This window comes from Helianthus annuus, chromosome 6 (assembly GCF_002127325.2).
Source record: "Helianthus annuus cultivar XRQ/B chromosome 6, HanXRQr2.0-SUNRISE, whole genome shotgun sequence".
NCBI classification, from domain to species: Eukaryota; Viridiplantae; Streptophyta; class Magnoliopsida; order Asterales; family Asteraceae; genus Helianthus; species Helianthus annuus.
In genome coordinates, this window is record NC_035438.2 from 39,828,738 (window position 1) to 39,851,831 (window position 23,094).

General features: G+C 42.2%; 1 protein-coding gene across 1 annotated transcript; it reads left to right on the forward strand.

The window, feature by feature from the left end:
• The first annotated feature begins 14,325 nt into the window (after nucleotides 1–14,325).
• On the forward strand, nucleotides 14,326–15,652 carry LOC110944636 (glycine-rich protein 5-like). The gene is made up of 2 exons (XM_022186290.1): nucleotides 14,326–14,414; nucleotides 15,319–15,652. The coding sequence occupies exons 1-2, from the start codon at nucleotides 14,326–14,328 to the stop codon at nucleotides 15,650–15,652; spliced, it is 423 nt and encodes a 140-aa protein (XP_022041982.1).
• Nucleotides 15,653–23,094: the final 7,442 nt, after the last annotated feature.

Here is a 23,094-nt window from a genome sequence, read left to right on the forward strand (position 1 = left end):
CAACATAAAATAAGCACATAAACTTGGTCTCTTGGTTCCTAACTATAGTCTAGGTCTCTAAGACAGCGATCCGGACTAGATCGTGTCTAACCTAATTCCCTATAGTTATGGCTCTGATACCAATCTGTCACACCCCAACCGATGGCGGAATCATCGGGGCGCGGCACTGAGCGAAACAGATTGTTCAGAAGTTTCCACAACAACTATCATACAATTCAGTTATATAACACGTCCCATACCGTGTCCCAAATAATAACAAGTTATCATAGAAATCAACCAAACAATATGGGAACTGTTTCGACAACTCATGTTCTTAATTATTACAGACCGAATGTAAATATTGTTTTAAGACTTCTAGACGACTAACTGTAAATCTTACTGACCACAGGTGCCAGTACAAGATCTACAGATAATTATGGCCCTGGTACAGGTACGTGGACACTGTCCTAAGGTCACAGGCTCCTAGAAGCTTATTATTGCCTCGCTTCCCTAGCACGCTAGTAGCTTAAACACCTGTCACATACGTTAAAATAAAAGTCAATACATATAATGTAAAGGTGAGTACACAAGTTTGATATAGCATATAGAGTTCGAATAGTTTACGCATAACCAAGCACGTACACAAGGGCAAACGATGCATGTAAATTATCAACATGGGACCATCGATACCAACAACTTCGGGTTGACTGTCCGAGACAGTTCGCGATACATGATTACCACTGTAATCCATGTAAGTAATTGTCCTTAGCAACCCCCGTGTGAACGGGTGCTGAGTCCAAACTATAGTACTACGTTGCTAAAGCAGGTAGATAGCACTCCACGTGTAAACATAATAAACAGCAATCATTTAGACAAGTAATACATGCAAGTAGGTTAGCGTTCAAATAGTTTGTGTTGTTTGTGAATTTGATAGATTACGTATGTAACACCCAAAAGTGCTGAAAGCAAAAAGGGTTCGAGTATACTCACAGTGATTGGTTGTGGATTGAAGGGAGCACTGAGAATAGGTTAGCCTGAATAGTTCGATAACACAACGATGAGTAATGCGGAAAAGTAAACAGTGTACTTGGATCGAGTAGGCCATTCGATCGGACAGCAGTTCGATCGAGTGGGCTGTTCGATTGGTTTGAAAGTCCGTTCGAACATCCATTCGATCGGCTGGCTGGCTCGATCGGCTGGTTCCTTCAAGTGGATTGTTTCTTCCTTTGATGTGAAGGATGTGTTTGTGTATGATGGTTTGTACTACCTTTCAAGTTGGCCGATCGAACAGCTGTTCGATCGGTTAGCCCAACCGATCGGTTAGCATTGCATTGTTTTCAAATATGTCACTCGATCGGCTGGCATGCTCGATCGGGTGACATTCCAATGTTTCGAAAAGTCTAAGTGTTTTGAAGTATAGTATTTCATGATTCGAGCAGTAATGATTACAATCGAGTGGCGTAGTCGATCGAACAGTACCTCATCAATACTACACTTCATGAGTTTGTGGGACTAAGTGCTAGTCGATCGGTTAGCCTAGCCGATCGGCTGGCATAGTCGTTCGGTTGGGCTGTTCGATCGAACAGCCTAGCCGTTCGGCCAGCTTCTCGATTCGGTTAACCTATCACTTAACACTTGGTTATTCCCGTTAATTGTTGATGTTTTAGAGATATTTTGACTACGAGTTGAACCACAAAGCTGAAGTCCCTACTTAGTCTACTGACTCGAGCAGGAATCACCCAAGCTCGGCCAGAGACGGTTTGGAACTTAAGTTTAACGTTTCACCCGAAATCGGTATATCTCTCGGTAGAACCCGAATCTTGAACCATGTGTTCGTTTAGATTGATTTGTAAATCGGTTCAAGTCTCGTTTTCACCTTTCTGAGTGTAAAAGAGTTGAAAGATAGATGAAAACCCATCTTCCAATCCTTTTCCACCGTGAAATGTTAAGATCTTTGGAAGATTTTAGGTTATTGATGTGGAAATCGGTTAGATCTAGCTTATTCATGGTTGAATGAAGTCAAGAACATGAAGTTCTTGATGAACACCAAGAACACCATGATGACATCACTCAAGAACACCTAGATCTTGGTGATTTCATGGATGAAATTCAGATTTTGAAAGATAGAAAGATGGAGAATCGATTAATGAACAAAAACGTACAAGGATTAGAGCAAAGTACTTACCGGTTTGAGAGAAATCTGAGATTTAGTGAGAAGAAGAGGCTGGTCGGTCAGAGCTTTTCCAAAAGTGGAAAGTTTGACAAGGACAGCCCTATTTATAGGCTTCCAAAAGAGGAAAGGGTCAGCTGATCGAACAGCATTCCTGATCGAGCAGCTGTCCGATCGAACAGCCTGTTCGATCGGCTAGCCTGTTCGATCAGGTTGCCCTGTTCGATCGGCTAGCCTGTTCGATCAGGTTGCCCTGTTCGAACGGCTTGCCTAGTTTTGAGTGTTTCGCGACGATTTTTGATATTTCGAGTTCGATGAACGATGATTTGAGAATGGTAGAATTCCTAATCAAATTACTTTTAATCCCAACTACTATATCTACATACAAGCATCCTTACAACCATTTCGGGTTCGATTTCCATTGAGTTTGATTCACCTTCGATTCTTGATTGATTTGATTGATTCACCACACACTTTAACATAAAAGTAAACATGCACAAGTAACACATAGGGCACACACACACGTATAAAAAGTACTAAAATCCCCACACTTGAGTTTGATGATTGATTTGATTAGCTTGATTATTGATTGACTAGCTTTATTGCATTGTTACTTCCTATCATTCACAGTCGGTCGTTGATTCACAGTTCGATTATCGGTCGATTAGTTTGATTATACAACACTTACTCCAAATAATACGAAAATCAAAATGAAACTTAAAATGAAATTAATCTTTATTAATCTTTAATTCCAATAACAGTCAACACTTGACTTTGACTTTGACTTTGGAAAACACGGGGTGTTACAAAAGTGCTTTCTACGCGCTTGGCATGAGTGAACACTTATTGATATAATAAAATGCTTTATACGCGCTAGGCGTGAATGAGCACTTATCGATATAATAAAATGCTTTATACGCGCTAGGCGTGAATGAACACTTTATGTAACATACTACGTGCTTTTCCCAGACGTGCATTGGCGTGGGAACCGCTTATAGTAGGTGGCATGTCTGTTTAAATTACCTCGCCGACTATGGCGTGAGGGTTTTCTGTTATCCATGCCACATATTGGCGTGGAGAATACACATCCGAATAAGTATTTTTCCTGTCGCATAGCGTGTGGAATACTTATTCAGATAATCAAGTATCTTGGTTTTGTCGTGCGTTTGTCTTGACTACCAAATTGCATATGTTGTGTCGAGTGGTATAGTTGTAGGCCAAATGATGTGAGAAGTATAAATATCGTCTGGTGTATTGAAAGCACCCACATTATATAAGAACCGATGTGGGATAATGTGCAGTGGATGTCATCTTAATGGGTAGCCAAAGAGAAGATGATCACTTTTAAGGCGTACTGGCGCTATACCCTGCTAGTCCCCAGTTCAGTGCTGCTAAGTAATTTTAGTAGCATTGAACTTTAGCAAAAAGTGCTAGCAAACCATCATACAAATGCATATCTAAATATATCGCATAACAAAAACTACAGCCTTCGTGTCATACGTGAGTCTGCATGACTAGACACAATTTGTCTTGAGCTTTGTTGTTTAATTATGCCCATAGATAAATATGAACTCCTGAATCAACAAATCATACAGCGTTTTGGAGGTTGAATAAAACTAAGGAATTCTTGTAGATTCCGTTTATTCATTAAACCACTTCTTTAGACGGTTTTATTCACAGTGCTCTATATCTGATTAACTTGATAAAGTTAGGCTAGGAGATAAGGCATGGATGTGCGTATCACAAATGACTGTAATAAACAAAAGGGCATATCTATATTTGTGATTTGTCATGATTGTCTTCCACTGGATATGTGTTGTTATCTTACAATATTATGTGGTTTTGCACAGGTATGTAAATGGAATTGAAAGCAATACTTTATGATTAGTATATTAGTATCCTGTATTTAAGGACCGGCTCATTGCAAAGTTTGTACGCCATACTTAACATGTAAAGAAAAGAGGCTGGAACTTACAGATGTCTCTTGCACGTGTTCAACAAAGAGGTGGTCCGTTGAGCGAGTAGTATGGCCAAGAGATAGCCGGGACACGAAGTAACCCAGCGAAAAGGTGGCATGGCTGAGTGCTGGCGTGCAAAGCAGGTGAGGTGGCCAGTAGGTAGCGTGATAAGCTGGCATGAGTGAGAGTAGGATGCGCGACACACATACTTTTCGATGAGAGGCCGTGCTGCCACGAGGACAAGGTGACCTAGATATAGCACGACAGCATATTTTCTTTGTAGATATGACTCGTGGCTAATGCTTCGCTGCTAGTGTGACTCGGAGCTGATGCGACGTTGTCGATAGTAACATCTATAGACCAAAGGTTCTTCCCATGGTGATGGATGAAGACATTCTTGATTCTTATCCACACCATTACCAATATAATCATGTGCTTATATCTAAAGCCATTCATATCCGTGTTGTTCTTGATTTTGTTAAGAAGCCAAATGTAACTATTGACTCCTAAACATCTTTGAAGAATTATTTATCCAAAGTTGTGTCTTTGGATACGAATCATTTGGTGTGCCAACCAAAACGTCTGGCAATCATTACTGAACGACGTCCACATCACCTATCATCATTCCTGAATGGGACATTTGGTGTATATCTTGGGCCTCGTGAAGATTGTAACCGTTTTTAATGAGGATTGGTAATAATAACCTTACACCGTGCCGATCCCTATTTCGATGCAAAGGCGTGCTTAGATGGTTGCTCATCCGCAAGGTCGTGCCAACTTTCGTGTATCCTGTATAGAATCAACACTTGTTTGCCAAAAGTAAGTGGTAAAATGACAATAATTCCTTTATCTATATAACGAAAAGCAAGGTTCATCTCCTTGCAAAATCACATGTGTGAACATGTTCTAGTATGAGGCAATATTACTTACGTAGAGCGTATTGTGTAAATTTCTTATTAAAATGAAAATTCATTGCCCTTCAAATTATACATGGTCAGAAATAAGAATGCATGATAAGCATGTTAAATTATGGGATGGCGTTCCGCTTTCGATATTTAATAAAAATAACCTGATATCTTGAAGACAGGTGGCGTGAACCGGATGGTGCAAAAGCCCGTAAGTTCCGCTTCGATTTCTATTTGGCAAGTAAGCTATGATGTCCAAAGCGTATTTGTCGTTTTTGATGTAGTCAGATCATAGCAATACTATACTATGCTCGCTCCCAAAGTTCAAGGCAGCCAAATATGTTAGAGGCATTGCGCAGATAACATAATTAAATCAAACGTTTATTTGAAAGCCATATAAATGTTGAGCTTTTCACATAATTGAGCTTTTTTAAAAAAGAGATGAAATGCTATTTATACACCCATGAATTAACTATACATGTTGCAAAGCATATGGATGTTGATAAGCTTAGCTTCTAGTGCTGTATAACCAGTTTATATTTTTATTATTTTTGCTATTATTATTGTATCCGCTAAATCGATCGGAGGCTTCACGACTGAGGAAGAGCATCGAATTATGTAAGAGTGACAAGGAAAAACTGTCCCCCGTGGTCACCGAGCGAACGAAGAGGACATCCGCCAGGGCCATATGCTCTAGGTACAGGTTCATATCACTCGGTGAAATCGTACCGACATGTAATGATTATCAACAAAACTATGGATAAAAATTTTAAGTAGCATGATAGATTCCATGCCTTTTCAAAGTATATGTGTGGATAGAAGTTAAAAGACTTATCCGATCTGACTTGAAACTAGGCGATCAAAGTCCTTTCCGGTGAAGACGCTAAGTCCATTTATAACTTATGCGCGAGGGCTGGTGGCCTGAGTGCCGGCGGACGAATATATATGGCGTAAAGGATCGATGATGCAAACTAGGTGGCGTGAGGGTCCGAACGCCGGTAGCGCGTATAGAGGCGATTTCATGGCAATCACCGTTTATCAAGAAGGGTGCTACCTTGCAATGAGATGGTGCGGCATGGCGGTCATCTAACAAACGTCTCCTGTGTGTGGACGATCTTTATTGAACGTCGGTGGAATGAACAACATCGCGCAGATTCGTACGGCGTGAACTAGGTTGCGCCAAGGAGGGAAAACTTTGTGATGGGTCCGCGATAGATGGCGGAATGGTATGGTATGGTAGTCCGCCGGAGATAGGCCATGGGGGGACGTGATTGTAACCCGCCGGAGTTGGAGGAGTGGGGTAATAGGTAGCGTGAATATGATGGTAATCCACCGGAGATGGGCGGAATGACTTTATCTGCCACCAGAGGTGGTGTGACCAAGATAAAGCTATTGTATGTCGGGGACGGCGCGACCAAGAAGGTTGCCCGCCCGAGATGTCGGAAAGAAAGGTCATGTTCGGAAAATTTCCGTACGCGACTTGAGCAAATCCGGCATACGCTGGTTCCCGCCGAAGCGTAATGCCCATTCACCGTTTAAATAAGATAAACTAAATCTTTGGGAATAATGTTAAGCAATTTTAGAAGTTTTACAAAGAAAACTCACGTTTCTAGGTTTACCATGAACCGTGACTACAAATAATTATGAGTGTAAGTATTGTCCAAGCTTGAACTTTGACGAAAGTTGGTTGGCAGCTTATGGCATAAAGTAAGCATATATGCCGGCTAGTGTTGGACACCCATACTAAGGCATGTTGGCTCTAATTAATCAACTCCACAGCAGTAGTCAATGTGAGTTGGTTCAAAGCCCATGTGAGATGATATTCTTGAAGTTCATAAATTAATAATAAGAGTTAATGTTTGACCAAATTATGGCTTCACATATGGTATAATTCTGTGCTTTAAAACCTGTATGTAACTTTTCAAGTGAATGAAGAATTCGTTGTACCCCACACCCCACCTACACGAATCAAACCTTCAGAAGGCATAGAACTGATCGTTCTTGATCCAACGGATCGTATGTAGATCTAAAGAACAGATCTATAGATTGAAGTGAAAAAAGCGAGATGTGATCGTTGTCGGTCCCACGGACGAGTGTGTCTGACAGGCGAGGTGTACTCGCACAGCGGCAGAGAGTGTCCGGTAAGTGGTATACCCGTGCGGCGGGCGTGTCCGACAAGCGGGGTGTATTCGTGCGGCGGCGGAGTGTGCCCGGCAGGTGAAGATTTCTCGCGCGGCGGCACATAATAAATGCAGGCGTAACAATTATCAACAAAATGATACACAAAAAGTTTAGGAAAAGCATGATGGATTCCTTGTCTATTAAATTGTATATGTAATAGAAGTGAAAAAACTTATCTGATCCGACTAGAAATTAGGCGATCAGAGTCCTTTCTTGTGCGCTGAAGATGCAAAGCCCGTTTATAACTTTTGTATGGAGGCTGGTAGGCATGCCGCATGAGGATATTTGAAGAGTGAAGGTTGGTTGTCGTTAAACGACATACACTTTCCATCATCTACCCTGCACTAGTTATGATCTAGCCTTTTTGTACCTCTTTTAAGGTTATATATAGATCGTGGCATTGAGTACGATAAATGTCGTTCTCCTTTTGTATGCGAGCAAATAATCTTTCTTTGCCCTGTCTAAAATACAACCATCTTTGCTAAATTTTAGCTAAACTATATATAATAGCAGGATAAAATCCGAGGGTGGCGCGACTAAGCGAGTCTTGCACCCGAGGTGACGTGACGAAAAACCGAAAACGTGTGTCTATTTGGTAAAATAGAACCATTTTCTATTAGTAAGCCAATCAGCAATGTGCATAAACCACATGGTGCAATCTTTTGTAAAACGAATAGCATACAACCAATATGTATTCAACACTATACGGTCATATTTAGTGACCTATATGCAGGCTAAAGGTGAAATTGTAAGTATGCACTTTATCAGGGATTACAATGATATTTTGTACATATACTTTTGCCCCTTACTATTACCCTTCTATGCCTACGCATTTTTATAGTCATAAACTTGGCGCATAAACTGTAATGTCAGTGTTAAGGTGTCATACCGTGCAAGATCATCATGTTCAGTGTTGCTGATTGATGTTTGGGATCATCGAAATATCCAAGTAAACAGTCGAAACGATTAAGGCGTGCCCTTTGTAATGGCAGAAATTATGCATGCTCCCAAATTTCAAGTACTGGTTGTACTGATGTAAATGATTTCATGCCTTTTAATCCTCCATAATTTTTAAAACTAGAGAGCATTCTTAGCTTTATCGTAAAAATTGTCGTATACGGCGCTAGGTCATACAGTTTAGTGATTAATCGTTGGGGGTGGGATTCTATCTCGCGTTGAGACCATCACGCCATGGCGGAGAAAGCTCAACTCCCGTGCAAAGTAGAGCGGAGTGAGTGTCCGACATGGACAGTAGGCGGCTTAGCCAACACCATTCAAGTGTCGCGAGAGGAGGGTGGCGTGACGGTGATGGCGTGACCAAAATCGTCCGCCTAAGGAAATTCGGTGCGCCCAAGGGGCGATTGGGTATCTAAACAGTTCCGCCAGATATGGCGTGACTTAGGACGATGCCCGCCGGTTGATGGCGTCAGTAAGGACGGGTCCGCCAGATATGGTGTGACTTAGGATGATGCCCGTCGGGCGGCGGGGTGGGTCAAAAGCTTTTGCCGGGATTTGGCGAGTGGAACAAGAGCTTCCGTCGAAGGTTGCGTGTTGGGTGAGAGCTTCCGCTGAAGGTGGCGAGTTGACCAAAGGTTTCCGCCGGTAGCGCTCTTCTGTAAAGCAGCAGGGTCGCATGGAGATAAACATGTGGAGCAGAAGGCTCGCCTGGAGACTAGCGTGCTCATATGCAAAGGAGTATGCGCGTATGGTGACTTACGTGCTCATAAGTAAAGGAGCATGCGCTTGCCAGCACATGTATGCTCGCTCGTGAATAAAGGAGCCTGCGCGCATGGCGACTTACGTTCTCATATGTAAAGGAGCATGCGCGTATGGCGACTTACGTGCTCATATGTGGTGCAACTTTTTAGGCTTTCGTCGGCGTGCGTCAGGATCGCTCGTTGCGTTTTACCGATCGAATGTATTGCCAGTGTCCGTAATATGTGAAAACAATTTTGACCCTCCAGATTGTGTTGCACCATGTTGGTCATTCCATTTATTGCTGCTAAATAGATGTTAGTAGCATTGTAATAATAAGCATGATACAAGTATGCGTTAATGCCACCTGGTTATTAATTTTTAAAATGATAACCGTGTCCATGAATTGATTTCACGTGCCTAACTTTAGCCAACTTATTTTTATTGAAAGAAGTATGTAACACTGCTTTTCTAAATAATTCGAGTTCTTCCGGCCAAGTAAATATGAAATATGTGCATGCACGTATTGTTATAATATGCTAGAAGGCGTTGAAGCCATTCATATATGTTTAAAAGTGTCACACCCCGATTTCCACGTGTATCACCGGTGGGCCCGGTAGGGGATTACCGTGACGTAGTTGGCAACAATATAGTCGAACCACACAATATATAAATGCACAGCGGAAGCATAAAGATAAATATATTTCAACCTTTGAATGTAATATCAAAGTATCACAATTGTCGAAATATAATCCACAGAGGATCAAATAAAATATAAGTATTGTTCAACAGACGTAGTCATCTTAAGCTTGCGAGACTCTTTATTGATGCTAAGGAGAAATATCCAGCCAATTACGCTTAGAACCTGCATTTAATCTTTTTGGGGAAAATACGTCAGTTTACACTGGTAAATAGATTCAACCGACACTTTTGTAAAATGTTTAATAAAATTGATTTGAATGCACAAGGCACAAACTCTTTATAACTTGGGAGAATTTATAATTAAATCTTGTAAAAGAATTACATGTTTACTATGCGTTCGGTCGCCCGGGCCGTGCCGGGTTAAAGGTTAATAGACACGCCACAAAGCATAAAGCCGTGGCAGGAAAACCAACGGTTATACCTTTAATAATATAGACACATTACGGGTGCACGCCTACACACGTGTGTCGGGGTCGTGGCCATTTCGTAAAATGATGCCAAGGATATCCGGGACATGGTCATTAAGCTCCCAAAGGCGTAATGCCAACAAAACAAGTTTTTAAACGGGTCACATTGATAATACCCAACTACTAATGAGTTGGGGTCAATTGCCCGACCAAGCGGTATTTTAAGTACCGTAACCCAAGCCCGTATAACGGAAAATAAGTTAAAAGTATTTACCTGAGCAAGTATTAATCCTTAATAAACAATGCAAGTTTCTTTTACTGGTCTCCTATTCTGAAACGAAGGTTTAAATCAACCTATTAGAATCCTAACGGGTCTTTAATTTAGCCTTAGCTTAGACCGGTCAGTTTCAAAGGATATTTACGGTTTAATCGCGTGAAAGGCGAAAACCGGGAATGAAATGTGATTCGGACCCAACAAGTTTGAAGACCTGTTTTATATGGGTAATATAATCACACTCTGGATTTTGAGGTCAAAACAATAAGGTTCGACCCGTTTCGGCTAGTTCATGTAAACTAGTTACATAAGCCGAACCGTGCGCGCAAAAGGCGTAACGGGTAGCCGTAAGAGTCCTACACAAGTTTCCTAAGTCAATATGCTTTAAAGAGGTTGTGGTATCAGTAGGATACCTTCCATAATGCCCGTAACGAGTTTAAATCCATTATATGCCCCGTAGGGGTATTTCGGTCATTTTAAAGATTATAAAAGAGGTTTCTGAGTTCTACAGGAAATCTGAGTTTTCTGAACAGTTTATAAAGTCCAAAATACTCTATTTATTATTTAAAATCAGTAGCAACTGGAATCGGGTCAAAAGACCATGTAGAACTCAAGTTATGCTCGAAAAGGGTATGTTCGGTATTTACCGAACCGCTGCCATAACCGCAGGTTATGAGCAGGTTAAAAATGATTAAAAATCTTTAAAAATCTCAAAATATTATTTTACATCAGTGTGTAAAAGGTTTGGTGTCGAAATTTGGGTTTAGATAGGCTTTACGCTAAATGCGCCGTTTAATTACTAAAAATCAATTTCATTCGAATCATCAGGGCAAATTACATAAGGATAGCAGGTAGACGAGCAACAAACTGCGCCGCCATCCCTTTTTGAATAGAAAACCCTAATCTACTAAAAACAAAGCCTCGCCCCTGAGGGGTCGAAAAGTTGCTATGGACCACACGCTGAACTCTAGACAAGAACCGAACTGCCTCCGGCCCCAAGGAGCCGAACGTGTCAAACGCCAGGGGGACAAAGGCATGTTGATTATCCTCACAAGCTTTCACGTGCTTTTCCACCTTCTTTGACTCTGCTTTCAGTACCGCTTGCCCCGCCACAAATCCATTTTCCCGGAACCCGGCTAGTGGGGATACACCTGTGAGATCGACACAAGCATGTTTCCCGCCCTCCCAACCAAAAACTAGCACGTCAGCTGGGCGTAGGGTGGATCTCCCCTCCGACGGGTCTGTAAGAAAATTAACCAGTGCCTCTTTCTTCGCCGAGATCCCTGCTCGTCTGAGAATATCCATTAACGTGTCTCGCACAAAGTCATGGCGATACTTAAACCCCGGCAACTCTCTACAGTGTAACGCATGCTCCCCGTATTTATCTAGGCATGCTTTACGGCAGACTGGGCAAGTTTCATCATTCGGGAACATGTGGATCATCAGACGGTACTTAAGGATTGACCGGTACTCCACCGCTGATATTCGTTGACCCAAACCTTCAATAGGAATAACAGTTAAGAAATCCTGAGCGTGAGGCCTCTGTAGGCATTCAATGACGGCTTTCTGGCGGGGTGACAAATGGAAATCTTCTCCCAAACTTTGTGCGATTCGACAACAAAGGGCATTCGCCAAAGTTTTCTGTGGCTTTTTGGGGGCGGTGTCCTTGTTAGAGAAACCGCCGAGATCAAAGTCAGGTAGAGATTCATGCAAGCGTTCCAAGGCGCTGGCATAATCCGGATCAGTGTTAGCAACCCCACTGTTACGTAAGATGTGGTCCTGCAACTCCCAAGATTGAGACCTGGAAGCCACAAAGGCATAAGCAGCCACATCCCGGGCCGAGAGAAGGCCCAACCCACCAAGCCTCATTGGCAAGGTTACGATTCGCCACTGTAGATCACCAAAAAAAGGACCCCCACATACGACAATGTCTTCTATTGCCTCCCGAAGACCTTTATCAAAACATGAAACAGCATCATCCACAAAGGGGGGCTGGCAAGTTCGTAAACCAAATAGCAACTTTGCAACCCCCATACAAGATCTAAGCAAGAGGAGTTCGCTTTGAGGATCCCGCAACAAGGGAAGGTGTCCCATAATGTCAACTGCACGCGTTGCCCTCTTAGACGCTAGACCACTAATAAAACTGGCATCACGACTGACTGCCCCTCCTAGCAGTTTGACACCTTTCTCCGGCCTCCCAATCTCACTGGGGAAAAGCCCTGGCCGGACCTTCACCCCGTTGCATGTCGGCCAAAATACTTCAGTTTTTCTAATATTAAGTCGTAGCCCCAAGGCTGGACCCTCCAAACCGATGATGTCGAGAGCTTTAGCAACCTGAACAGCGTCCCCGATAATTGTCCCGTCATCCAAGTACCAAGCATGGAAGGGGGGTTTACAGTTTTCCTGCACCTAAAGCACTAAGGGGTGTAAGGCTAGGCAAAAAGCAAAGGTCCCAAGGGATCCCCTTGCTGCACACCCGTGAATGCCCCGATGCGGTCATTCCCCACGTATAGCCTAGCAGACTGAGCATATAGAAATTGAACCCATGGGAATATGGAGGGGCAATGGCGATGGACCTCGCGAAGCAAAACTGAACGGTCAACTAAGTTGAAAGCGTTGGAAAAATCAACCGTAAGCATGGCCAGCGAACCATCCGAATGAAAAGAATTAAGAAACCTGTTAGCGCTGTGCAGCACCGCCTCCGCCCCATTGGGGACCCCCACCCCAAATTGATAGTCCCCCAAGTACTTAACAGCTTCTTTCCCAACTTTCTTCATTGCTACTTTGGAGACTAATCTTCTCCAAATTGCTCCCACAGCAATGGGGCGAATCCCATTATCAGGCTTCAACAAAGGGGTTAGGGGCGCCGAAGCAACAAAATCCGCGAGCACCTTAGGACATAACCCCCCTAGCCAAAGGTTTACCACTTCAGTAATGGCAGTAAGCAGTCCCGAGGCCGTCGCCGACCCCTCGCCGCTAAGAGCGTCCAACAGGTGTTGGGCCCGCAGGCCATCTCGCCCACAAGATGTCCCTTTCGGGAAAGATTTCACACACCTGTGCACGCAGTCTTCATCCACGGATAACGCAGGTTGTGAAAGAGGAGTTGAAGGGAGGTTCGGGGGCGGTGCGAAGGGATGTTTGTCGATAAGGGCTTGCATGGTAGATTCCCCCGGGGAGCAACCCCACTGGAACACAACACTTTAACTGCAGCAGTGAAGTGACCATCACTCACTTTCCTGAGACATTGCTTGATGTTAGGGTTAACCTCCTTAGCTATCTCCCGTTGTGCCTCCCCCCACGCACGACCCTTTCTCCAGTATCGGAAAGGAGGGAATTGACCAAAACCTCAAATCCAGAGCCCTCCTTCCACATAGCTAACGCCCGCAAAATACTATCACATTGCAAGGATTTTCGATTACCCGACCTTCGCTCTTGCCTGGAAGACGGCTTAACCACCTTAAGGGTACAACGGGGTAAGAGCAAGAGTTTGACCCAACTTTCGACAGTCCCGGGGGAAGCTACTACTTTATGGATGGCACCTGTCAAAGCTTGTGCAAATGCCAAACGACAGCTTGGGGATGCTCTTAACAGTTCGAACCGGAAGGGAGAAAACACGTTCTAGGAGATCGACATCTCCCATCACTCCCTGCGGGGTCCTACGCTCAACAACCATCACAGGATCTTGGGGCCTTGGGATCCCCACGACAAAATCCTCATCAGACCCGGATTTTCTAGAGGACGTGAAAACACCATCAGGATGATGACACCCCCTACTAAGTGCGTGTGTCTTCATGCACCTCCCACACAACCAATATCCCAAAACTCGCAGGGTTTCCCCAACATTCGAAAACAATTCTAAATCCTTAAAAGCGCACCTTCAAGGGATTCTTTACGATCATCTTTAAAATGGAATTGCTGAAAATGCGCGATCAATCTATTATACCCAGAAGACCCAGGCTTGCCGTCTTTACACTCGTGGAAGTTCCTGAAGGGGCATAGCCACACTCCATTGGACGAGGTGGAGCCAACATCCCCTTCAGAGGCACTGGATACCATGTTCCTACCCTTGGCAGAGCCCATTGGAAATAGCCAAAACCGAGACGTGATAACGAGTCCTCCTTCTCGAGGTGAGGAGGAGGCCAGGTATCAACCCACCAAGAAACGAAGGAGAGGAAAGCAACCTACAGTTGCTCACCCTCCCAGACACCTCACCAAGAAAGAGCTACGTCATGAGTGCGCGACTTGCGGCAAATCCCAATTTTAACTTGAACAAGAATTAATCACCCAAGAGCCCCAAAATGTCACCCTTTGGCCCAAGAGCCCGTGACTTTTGTATTAACGATGTATTGTTCTTCTTTGATTGAATGATTAGGCTGACACTTTCACGTGACAACTTTGGATGTTCAACTTTACTTGACCGATGATTTTAGTGGGCTTTGACTTCTTTCTTTCATTTGACCGATGAACATAAATGATTGTATCTTATAGTTAGTGGGTCGGTCAACATGGGCCAAACAAATTATACCAACCGACAAATGGGGCGGTGCAATAGACTGAAATCAACCGTTCCTTTGATTGGGCCTCGTATATAATGAGACGGTGCAGTATGGGCTAAACAATTAACACAACAGATAACTCAGCTCAACTTTTGATTTCCGACAATTCAAACCAACTTTTGCGATTGGACCGTTTTTAATTTTCAATTGTGTGTGGCCGACAACCTTTAATGTTCACATGCAACAACCTTGATTGGTCCTTAACTAATGATATCACATAAGCATGTGATACAGCCGACAACTATGAACAATCTGAACCATGTGAAGAAGATGACACAAAAGCGAATCACTATCAAAACTTATAAGCGGACCACTGATGTATAATGAGCGGATCTGTTTGACAAATAAGCGGACCAATCACGTGATTTGGAGTGGATCTGTATGAGCTATAAGCGAACCATCTCAAATCAAAACCTATGAGCGAATCTCCTAGTCATATGAGCGAACCTGTTGTTTAACCGAATAAGCGAACCTCAATAATACCAAATAAGCGAACCTGTTCTTCTTGGTGTTCTTGTTTCTACCCCCACTGCTCGGAAGCTGACTTCCTCCGGTTCGGAGCAGTCTTTTCGGGATGAAAAGACTTTCTATCGTGGTGGGTTTGGAGGCCGAGTTGGTAGTGGATTTGGTGGCGGCGGCGGTGGTGGTGGTGGATTAGGAGGTGGTTCTGGATTGGGAGGTGGTGGTGGTTTAGGTGGTGGTTCGGGCGGTGGTTTAGGTGGTGGTTCTGGCGGTGGATTAGGCAGTGGTGTTGGTGGTGGATTAGGAGGTGGTTCTGGATTGGAAAGAAAAACTAAATTAAGAACGAACCTTGGATTGACGTGAAATTTTTGGGACATGCTTAGAAATCAGTGACTAAGGTTATTGTCCTTTCATATGTCAAAAATTCTCGTTTTAAATTGAAAAGGGCGTTACGGTCAACTTTTAAGCATTTAACGGAAATGTGATAAAGACTCGGACAAACAACGAACCGGTCACAGAGGGTTATACCATCATGTAACCTGGTCCTAAGAGAGTCCTAAGGCATATCTAAATCGTACCATAACGGGTCAGAACTGAAGTCAAAGCAAAAGTCAAAGTTTTGCGACTTTCGGCTCCGAACCGGGTCAAAACAGTAAATGGTCGGATCAAACAAGCTTAGACTAGTTAATATACTTATTATCATGTTTTATGAGTGTTAAAATAGGTTACACACCATCTACATTACTGATTATGCATAAGATCGCAAAATAGCATTCTGTTGACTTTTTCTAAGCAAGTTTGACTCGACATTCGGACTAGTTAGAGTGGGAATCAGAGGGTGCCCTTTTAGGGGTTTAAAGCCCACATGATTACCAACATATAACTACCTTTGATTCGACAAACCACTGGACCATTTGTGATTTATCGTAAAGTCAATCGTTAATTACGACGGATTGACTTTTAAGCTAAAACTATGGAAAACTAAGCCACAAAGGGTTAGGCATACTTACAGAAGCTTGGTGCACGACCAGAGATGTTAGAAGAATGCTTTTGAGCTCCAGAAATGAGCAGATGAGTTGTTTGAAGGTGTGATGAACAATGGTGCACCACATTGCCTTTTATAGTGAAATTTTGGGCACAAGATCATTACAACTCAACCTATAATTGCTCATGGATGATCAGCAGGTGTCCCTGAGTGCTAGGGGACATGTAGGGGGCGCCCATGCTTCCATTAATGCATCTAAGGTCGGTTAAAAGATCAAACAGTGAATCTGTTCATGTTTACTGCATCTGGGGACTTGACGCGGCCCGCATTAAGGTTCAGGCTGGGCTCACGCGGGCCGCCTGAATCCTTATGTCAGGAACCGTATCTTCATATGGCTCGCGGCCCGCATAAGCTTCCCTGTTTCTCTAACGCGGGCCGCCTGAGGCCTGTAATTCAAGATTTTCAAATCTTTTGCCATTATTAGCCTGACCTTTCGGTTTCGAAGGGGTAACTTTGCGATTTGGGCCTCGATTATTTACAAATAAGGGCCTCGTGACTTTTACCCGTGCCGTTAAGTCCCCGGTTAGTTTAATTACTATCCGAAAAGCCTTAACTTTTATTGTTGACACTTTTGACCCCTCGCATACGAAATTGATCATAACTTTCTCGTTTTAAAACGGAACTTTGCGAAATTTATATCGTACATTCTAGTGAGCGTAATTTACGGTTACAAAGTCTCGGGTTCGTCAAAGGGTCACTCAGAGGTATAAATTAAACATGTTGACACCTTTAACCCCTTTAGTTTGTAATCTCTCACTTTCTTCCGCATTTCGTTCCGTATGATCCATGATTTATCCGTTTGAAGGTACGAGCATCATTTAGGGTTACTGTACAGTATATTTATCCCTCGTTGACATTTCTAAACCCTTGAATTTACGTACTTTCGATGTTTGTCAACTTTAGTCCTTTATTTAGTATTTAATACCACGTGTAAACTCAAGACACGTGTCAATACATTATTGGACGCAAAATTTCGAGGTGTTACATCCTCACCCCCTTAAAAGAAATCTCGACCTCGAGATTTATTGGAATAGATGAGGGTACTTCTCCTTCATCGTGGACTCTACTTCCCACGTGTATTCGGGACCTCTACAGGCATCCCATTTCACCTTCACAATCGGTATGTACTTCCTGCGAAGTTTCTTAACCTGTCGATCCTCGATCGACACAGGTTTCTCAACGAATTTTAAGCTCTCGTCGATGTGTACCTCTGTATGCGGTATAACCAGTGATTCGTCAGCGAAACACTTCTTTAGGTTACAGATGTGGAACACATTGTGGATACCACTGAGCTCTTCCGGTAAGTTTAATTTGTAGGCAACCGATTCGACACATTCGATTACCTCGAAAGGTCCAATATATCTCGGGCTTAGTTTGCCTTTCTTACCGAATCGCATCACCCCCTTCCAGGGTGATACCTTAAGCAGTACTTTGTCGCCTACTTCGAAATTGAAAGGCTTAATCTTCAAATCTGCGTAGCTCTTCTGCCTATCTCGGGCAGCTTTCAATCGATCGCGAATTTGGACAATCTTGTCCGTTGTCTCGAATATTATATCGGGTCCTGTCATTTGGACATCTCCAACTTCTGCCCAACAAACGGGCGTTCTACATTTTCTACGATATAAAGCTTCAAAAGGTGCAGCCTTAATGCTTGTATGGTAGCTGTTGTTATAGGAGAATTCGACTAATGGTAGGTGGTTATCCCAACTGCCACCTAAGTCGATTGCACATGCACGGAGCATGTCTTCCAGTGTTTGGATTGTATGTTCACTATGCCCATCTGTTTGAGGGTGGTAAGCCGTACTGAAGTTTAGCTGCGTGCCCAAGGATTGCTGGAAGCTTTTCCAAAAGTGTGACGTGTACCTGGTATCTCTATCAGAGATAATAGACACAGGCACGCCATGAAGGGCTACAATCTTGTCTACAAACAACTGGGCTAATATATCGGAGCTATGAGTCACCTTTATGGGTAGGAAATGTGCTGACTTGGTCAGTCTATCAACTATCACCCATATTGTATCGTTTCCCTTCTTTGTCTTTGGTAACTTGGTGATGAAATCCATCGTTACCATTTCCCACTTCCATTCGGGAAGTTTAGGCTGTTGTAGCAAGCCTGACGGCTTTTGATGCTCAGCTTTCACTTGCGCACAAGTCAAGCACTTTGCTACATAGGTGGCTATAGACTTTTTCAAGCCTATCCACCAGAAATTCGCCTTTAAGTCCTGGTACATCTTATCAACACCAGGATGAACGGAATATCGGGAACTATGGGCTTCCCGAAGGATAACGTCACGAAGACCTCCATAAATAGGAACCCATATTCTTCCATTCAATCTCAGAATTTCGTCTTTGCCATAAGATAACTGCTCTTCAGTTACCCCCAGCTTTTCGTTTGGATAGTTAGCTTCTAACACAGCTTCTTTCTGTGCAGCTAACAATCGTTCGTTCAAACTGTTCTTGATTTCAATGCTCTTGGCATTGATCCTTATCGGCTTTACTCTTTCCTTCCTGCTCAAGGCATCTGCGACTACGTTGGCCTTTCCTGGATGGTATCTTATTTCACAGTCATAGTCGTTCAGAGTTTCCATCCAACGTCGCTGCCTCATATTCAGATCTTTCTGATTGAACAGATGCTGAAGGCTTTTGTGATCAGAATAGATCACAAATTTAATGCCATACAGGTAATGCCTCCATAGTTTTAGTGCAAATACAACGGCACCCAACTCCAAGTCGTGGGTGGTGTAGTTCTTTTCATGCACTTTCAATTGTCGCGATGCAAAGGCAATCACTTTGCCCCTCTGCATAAGCACACAATCCATACCGGTGTGCGACGCATCACAATATACGACAAATTCTTCCATTCCTTCTGGCAATGTCAACACTGGAGCATTGCTCAGCTTTTGTTTGAGGATATCTGTCACACCCTGACCACGTAAAACATCAAATCGTGGCGGAAACGTCGGGGAGTGTTGTAACAGAATTATTGTTCCACAACCAAGGTAATTTAAATAATATTTTATTCATCACCCAAGGGTGGAATACATTGTTTCAAACGAGAACCCACAAGTTACATTGTCTTAAAATAAAAAGAAACAAAGTACATAACAAGTTTTAACTAGTCTAGATCCATTTTATCGTCACTAAGGCCCAAGTCCATCCTAGTGTATCACGATCATCCTATGCATTTGCTCCTGAAACACATGTGAAAATAGGTACGTCAGCATAAAAATGCCTGTGAGATACATAGGTTTTGTGAAAATAGGATCCATGACTTAGACTTTAGAAAAATGTTTAATGAAATGTAGTCATGAACCTTGTTGATTGTATTGTTTGTAAATCATTTGAAAGACGATGGTAGATATGTATTTTTGAAAGAATAATGTATGGTTAAGTGAATAACCAAGTAAAATAAGTTGTATAAAACAAGTTGTTTGTAAAACAATGTATTGTGAAAATATGATATATAGCTAAACTGAAATGATTTAAACAACGCTGCGATGCGTAATATCATACAAACACTTATATATAGGAAGTACCAGCGGCGTATCCACCATGTTTGTATCATATTACACACGCCTCGTTACTTAAATCACTTACCCAAACAAACCACCAATGTAAACATGTTTATGTTTAACCAAATGTCAAAATGTTTATGCGAAAAACCATGTCAAACGTCAAGTGTAAATCATGTAATGTGTGTAAAAATGTCAAAATGTCTGTGTCAATGTCAAAAATGTCATGTATGGTAAGTGAAATATGTATCAACTAAACCATAGGTGAAAAAGCACAAAACAAAGTATTGAAGTAAAACTCAGTTTATATCAACGTTATGTTTTGTGGAGATGCATGCTATACTGAATACAAACATTTATGCGGTATTGTGAAAATGCATACATCCAAGCCTTGTGACTGTGGTGATAAAACCTTTAAACAAATTAAAGGTCTATCGGTTTTTATGTTTAAATCGAATTCGGTCATTCCTTTCATCCAAACATACCCAGGATGTCAGGAAAGGGAGTTGTCAATTCCTATGGTACCACTACCTACTAACGAGCGGCGTGATCAAAGTTAATGAATGTATATGGTCCCACTTAAACAAACCAAATGTCATACCCAAAATATAAACATGTGAAAACAATGCACTAAGTATGTAATCAAATGTACACACATAGCGTGAAATATCATGTAAAACAAATGTACTAAGTATGATGAACATACATAGCATGAAAATGTCATGTAAAACGATGCAATAAGTATGCACACAATGGGCATACATAGCAAAAACATAATGAAATCATGTACTAATAGTGTACTAATGAACATAGCAAGTATATGATATAAAAGCATGAAATCATGAAAGTAACAAGTAGGCACATGTGTTTCACCCCAAAATGTTTGAAAAACAGTAAAAGAGGGGTCTATGTACTCACTTGAGATTGCTTAGAAGTCGTAGGGTAACCACCAAGCAATGCTAGAAGATCACGGAATCAAACGGCACCTATATAGGTATCTACATTAATAAACAGACCTATCGGAGGATCGGGTAGTACGAGGTTTCGTAAACCAAATAAGTGTGGGAACTTATGTAATATGGTCTAACAAAGCCTACGTACTAAAACGAAACCTATCCTAAGTGCTCTTGACCCGTTACGACCCGCTTAGGTAGCTTATGCCACTTTAACGCGTCGTTTGCGTAAAACGCGTTCGGAATGCCTAACTAGCCCTATGATAAACAAGATATGCCTTAACATGTTTAATATTGTTGTTAAATCAGTTTAGATACCAAAAATTATGTTACATAGGCTTAAAATGAATTTTGGTGTAAAAAGGGTATTTTGGTAATTTACCTAAGGCACATACATTACCTATCATACAACTAGTTAAACGATGTGACCATAAGGTATAACCTCGGAAGGTTATTCCCTATACAACTATGGTCACCTAAAGTGTTTGGTCAGATCCTAAAGATTGACCAAAAGGGTCGGGTTCGTAGGCATAAGCGATTGATTAGATCGCTTACCTTTACGACCCTAAACAAGCACAAATTTAAAAGCGACGAGCTAAACATGCTAGAACATGTTTAGTAATGTTAGAAAACAGGTTTGGTATTAAAACAAACGGTTTTAATACCCTAGAGTAGTTTGGTTACAAAATACGCGAGAAAACGCATTTTGGCCGAAACTACGACTCGTCACTGAGCCTAGATAACGTGGTAATCAGTAGGTTTAGTCACTAGGGACTATGACCATCGTGATTACGCTCACGTTATGAAGTTCAAACGAACTTCGCGTTGATCATAAACTGGTCAATGCAAAAAGTCAAACGCAGTTTGACTAAAACGCTAAAACGAACGAAAAACGCGAAAGAATACTTACAGAAGGTCCCCGCAAGATTGATCTTTCCAAGTATTCTCAGGTATGAAGTGGTTACACTTCAACTTAGAGAAATCTCAGAAAAATCAAGTGGGTTTGAGTGAATGGGGTGGGGGGTATTTATAGATTTCGTAGAACCGTTAGGATCGTTTCTTGAAATTCGAGCTTCGATCTCCACCCTCCATGTGTGCCCATTGTTTTAGAAAACCATGGGACATTCAAAACCAGCCCACAAGATGCAAGAAACCATGGGTAAAGGTGTGTAACAGCTGGAAATGGCTGGAAAGCACATTCTGCTGATATGGGGAGGCTTTACGGACCGTAAGCAGGTCCATACGGTCCGTAAGGACCCTGCAGACCAGCAATGTTTCAGTTTTGGCAGTTTTGGTCCCTGTGCGCGTATGGTCGAGTTTTGGCACTTCTAACACCCGTCAAACCCATTTTTGAGCTCTACAAGGATGTTAAAGTATAGGGAACATAAAGCATGCTCAAAAATATGCCGGATGTCGGTTCGTTTGGCCGTACGATTGCGTTGTTCGGTTAATTACGACGGAAGTCGTAACGGACGCGAAAACGGTCCAAATTGCGCGACGAATGGATTTTTGACAAGCTAAACACTAAAACATAATATTTTAATGCTTACATAAATTTTTGGATGTCCGGAAGTATTCAGAATGTAAGTTATGCGCGAAAATGCAAACTTATGCACTTTTTGACGCTTTTAGTCCCTGAATGAGCATAAACTTTATTTTAGCACACAGAACCCCTCAAAGCCTATTTCTAAGCTATGTAATGGATATTTAGGGTGTGTTTAACTTATGGGCATGTTCCGGAATGTTCGTTACAGTTCAAATCGGCTTACTTTCGCAGTTTGTCAATTTTAGTCCCTGTAAGCGAATTAACTGGATTTTGCTATACCAAAGCCTTCAAAACTTATTTCTAAGTTATGTAAAGGTTATTTAAGGTATGTTAAGCATAAATTGATGTTCCGGAGTATTTGTCGCTTTTAACTGATTACGTTTACGCACCAGTTTGTGTATAATTCTCCAGAAAGCGATATAGAGTTTGAAATCGAATAAAAGTCAAAACATGAAAAACATCAAACATAAACAAACAAACATAGGGATCAAATAACTTTATTTCATTGATAACTGAACTGTTTACAATGATTACAAGCACAGATGTCGCAGTCTCCCCTACTTGTGGGAATTTCGTCCCGAAATTTGTTTAGAGGAAACTCGTGGGAATAGATGTGGATATTTCGCCTTCATTTGATCTTCACGTTCCCAAGTAAACTCAGGTCCACGTTTAGATTCCCAGCGAACTTTAACCAACGGAATGCGCTTGCGTTTAAGCCATTTGACTTCACGATCCATAATTTCCACAGG

Coding starts and splice junctions, on each gene's coding strand:
- LOC110944636 (XM_022186290.1), top strand. CDS start 14,326: ATGTTCCTACCCTTGGCAGAGCCCATTGGAAATAGCCAAAACCGAGAC. Junction 14,415..15,318: donor CGAGGTGAGGAGGAGGCCAG/GTATCAACCCAC, acceptor ATACCAAATAAG/CGAACCTGTTCTTCTTGGTG.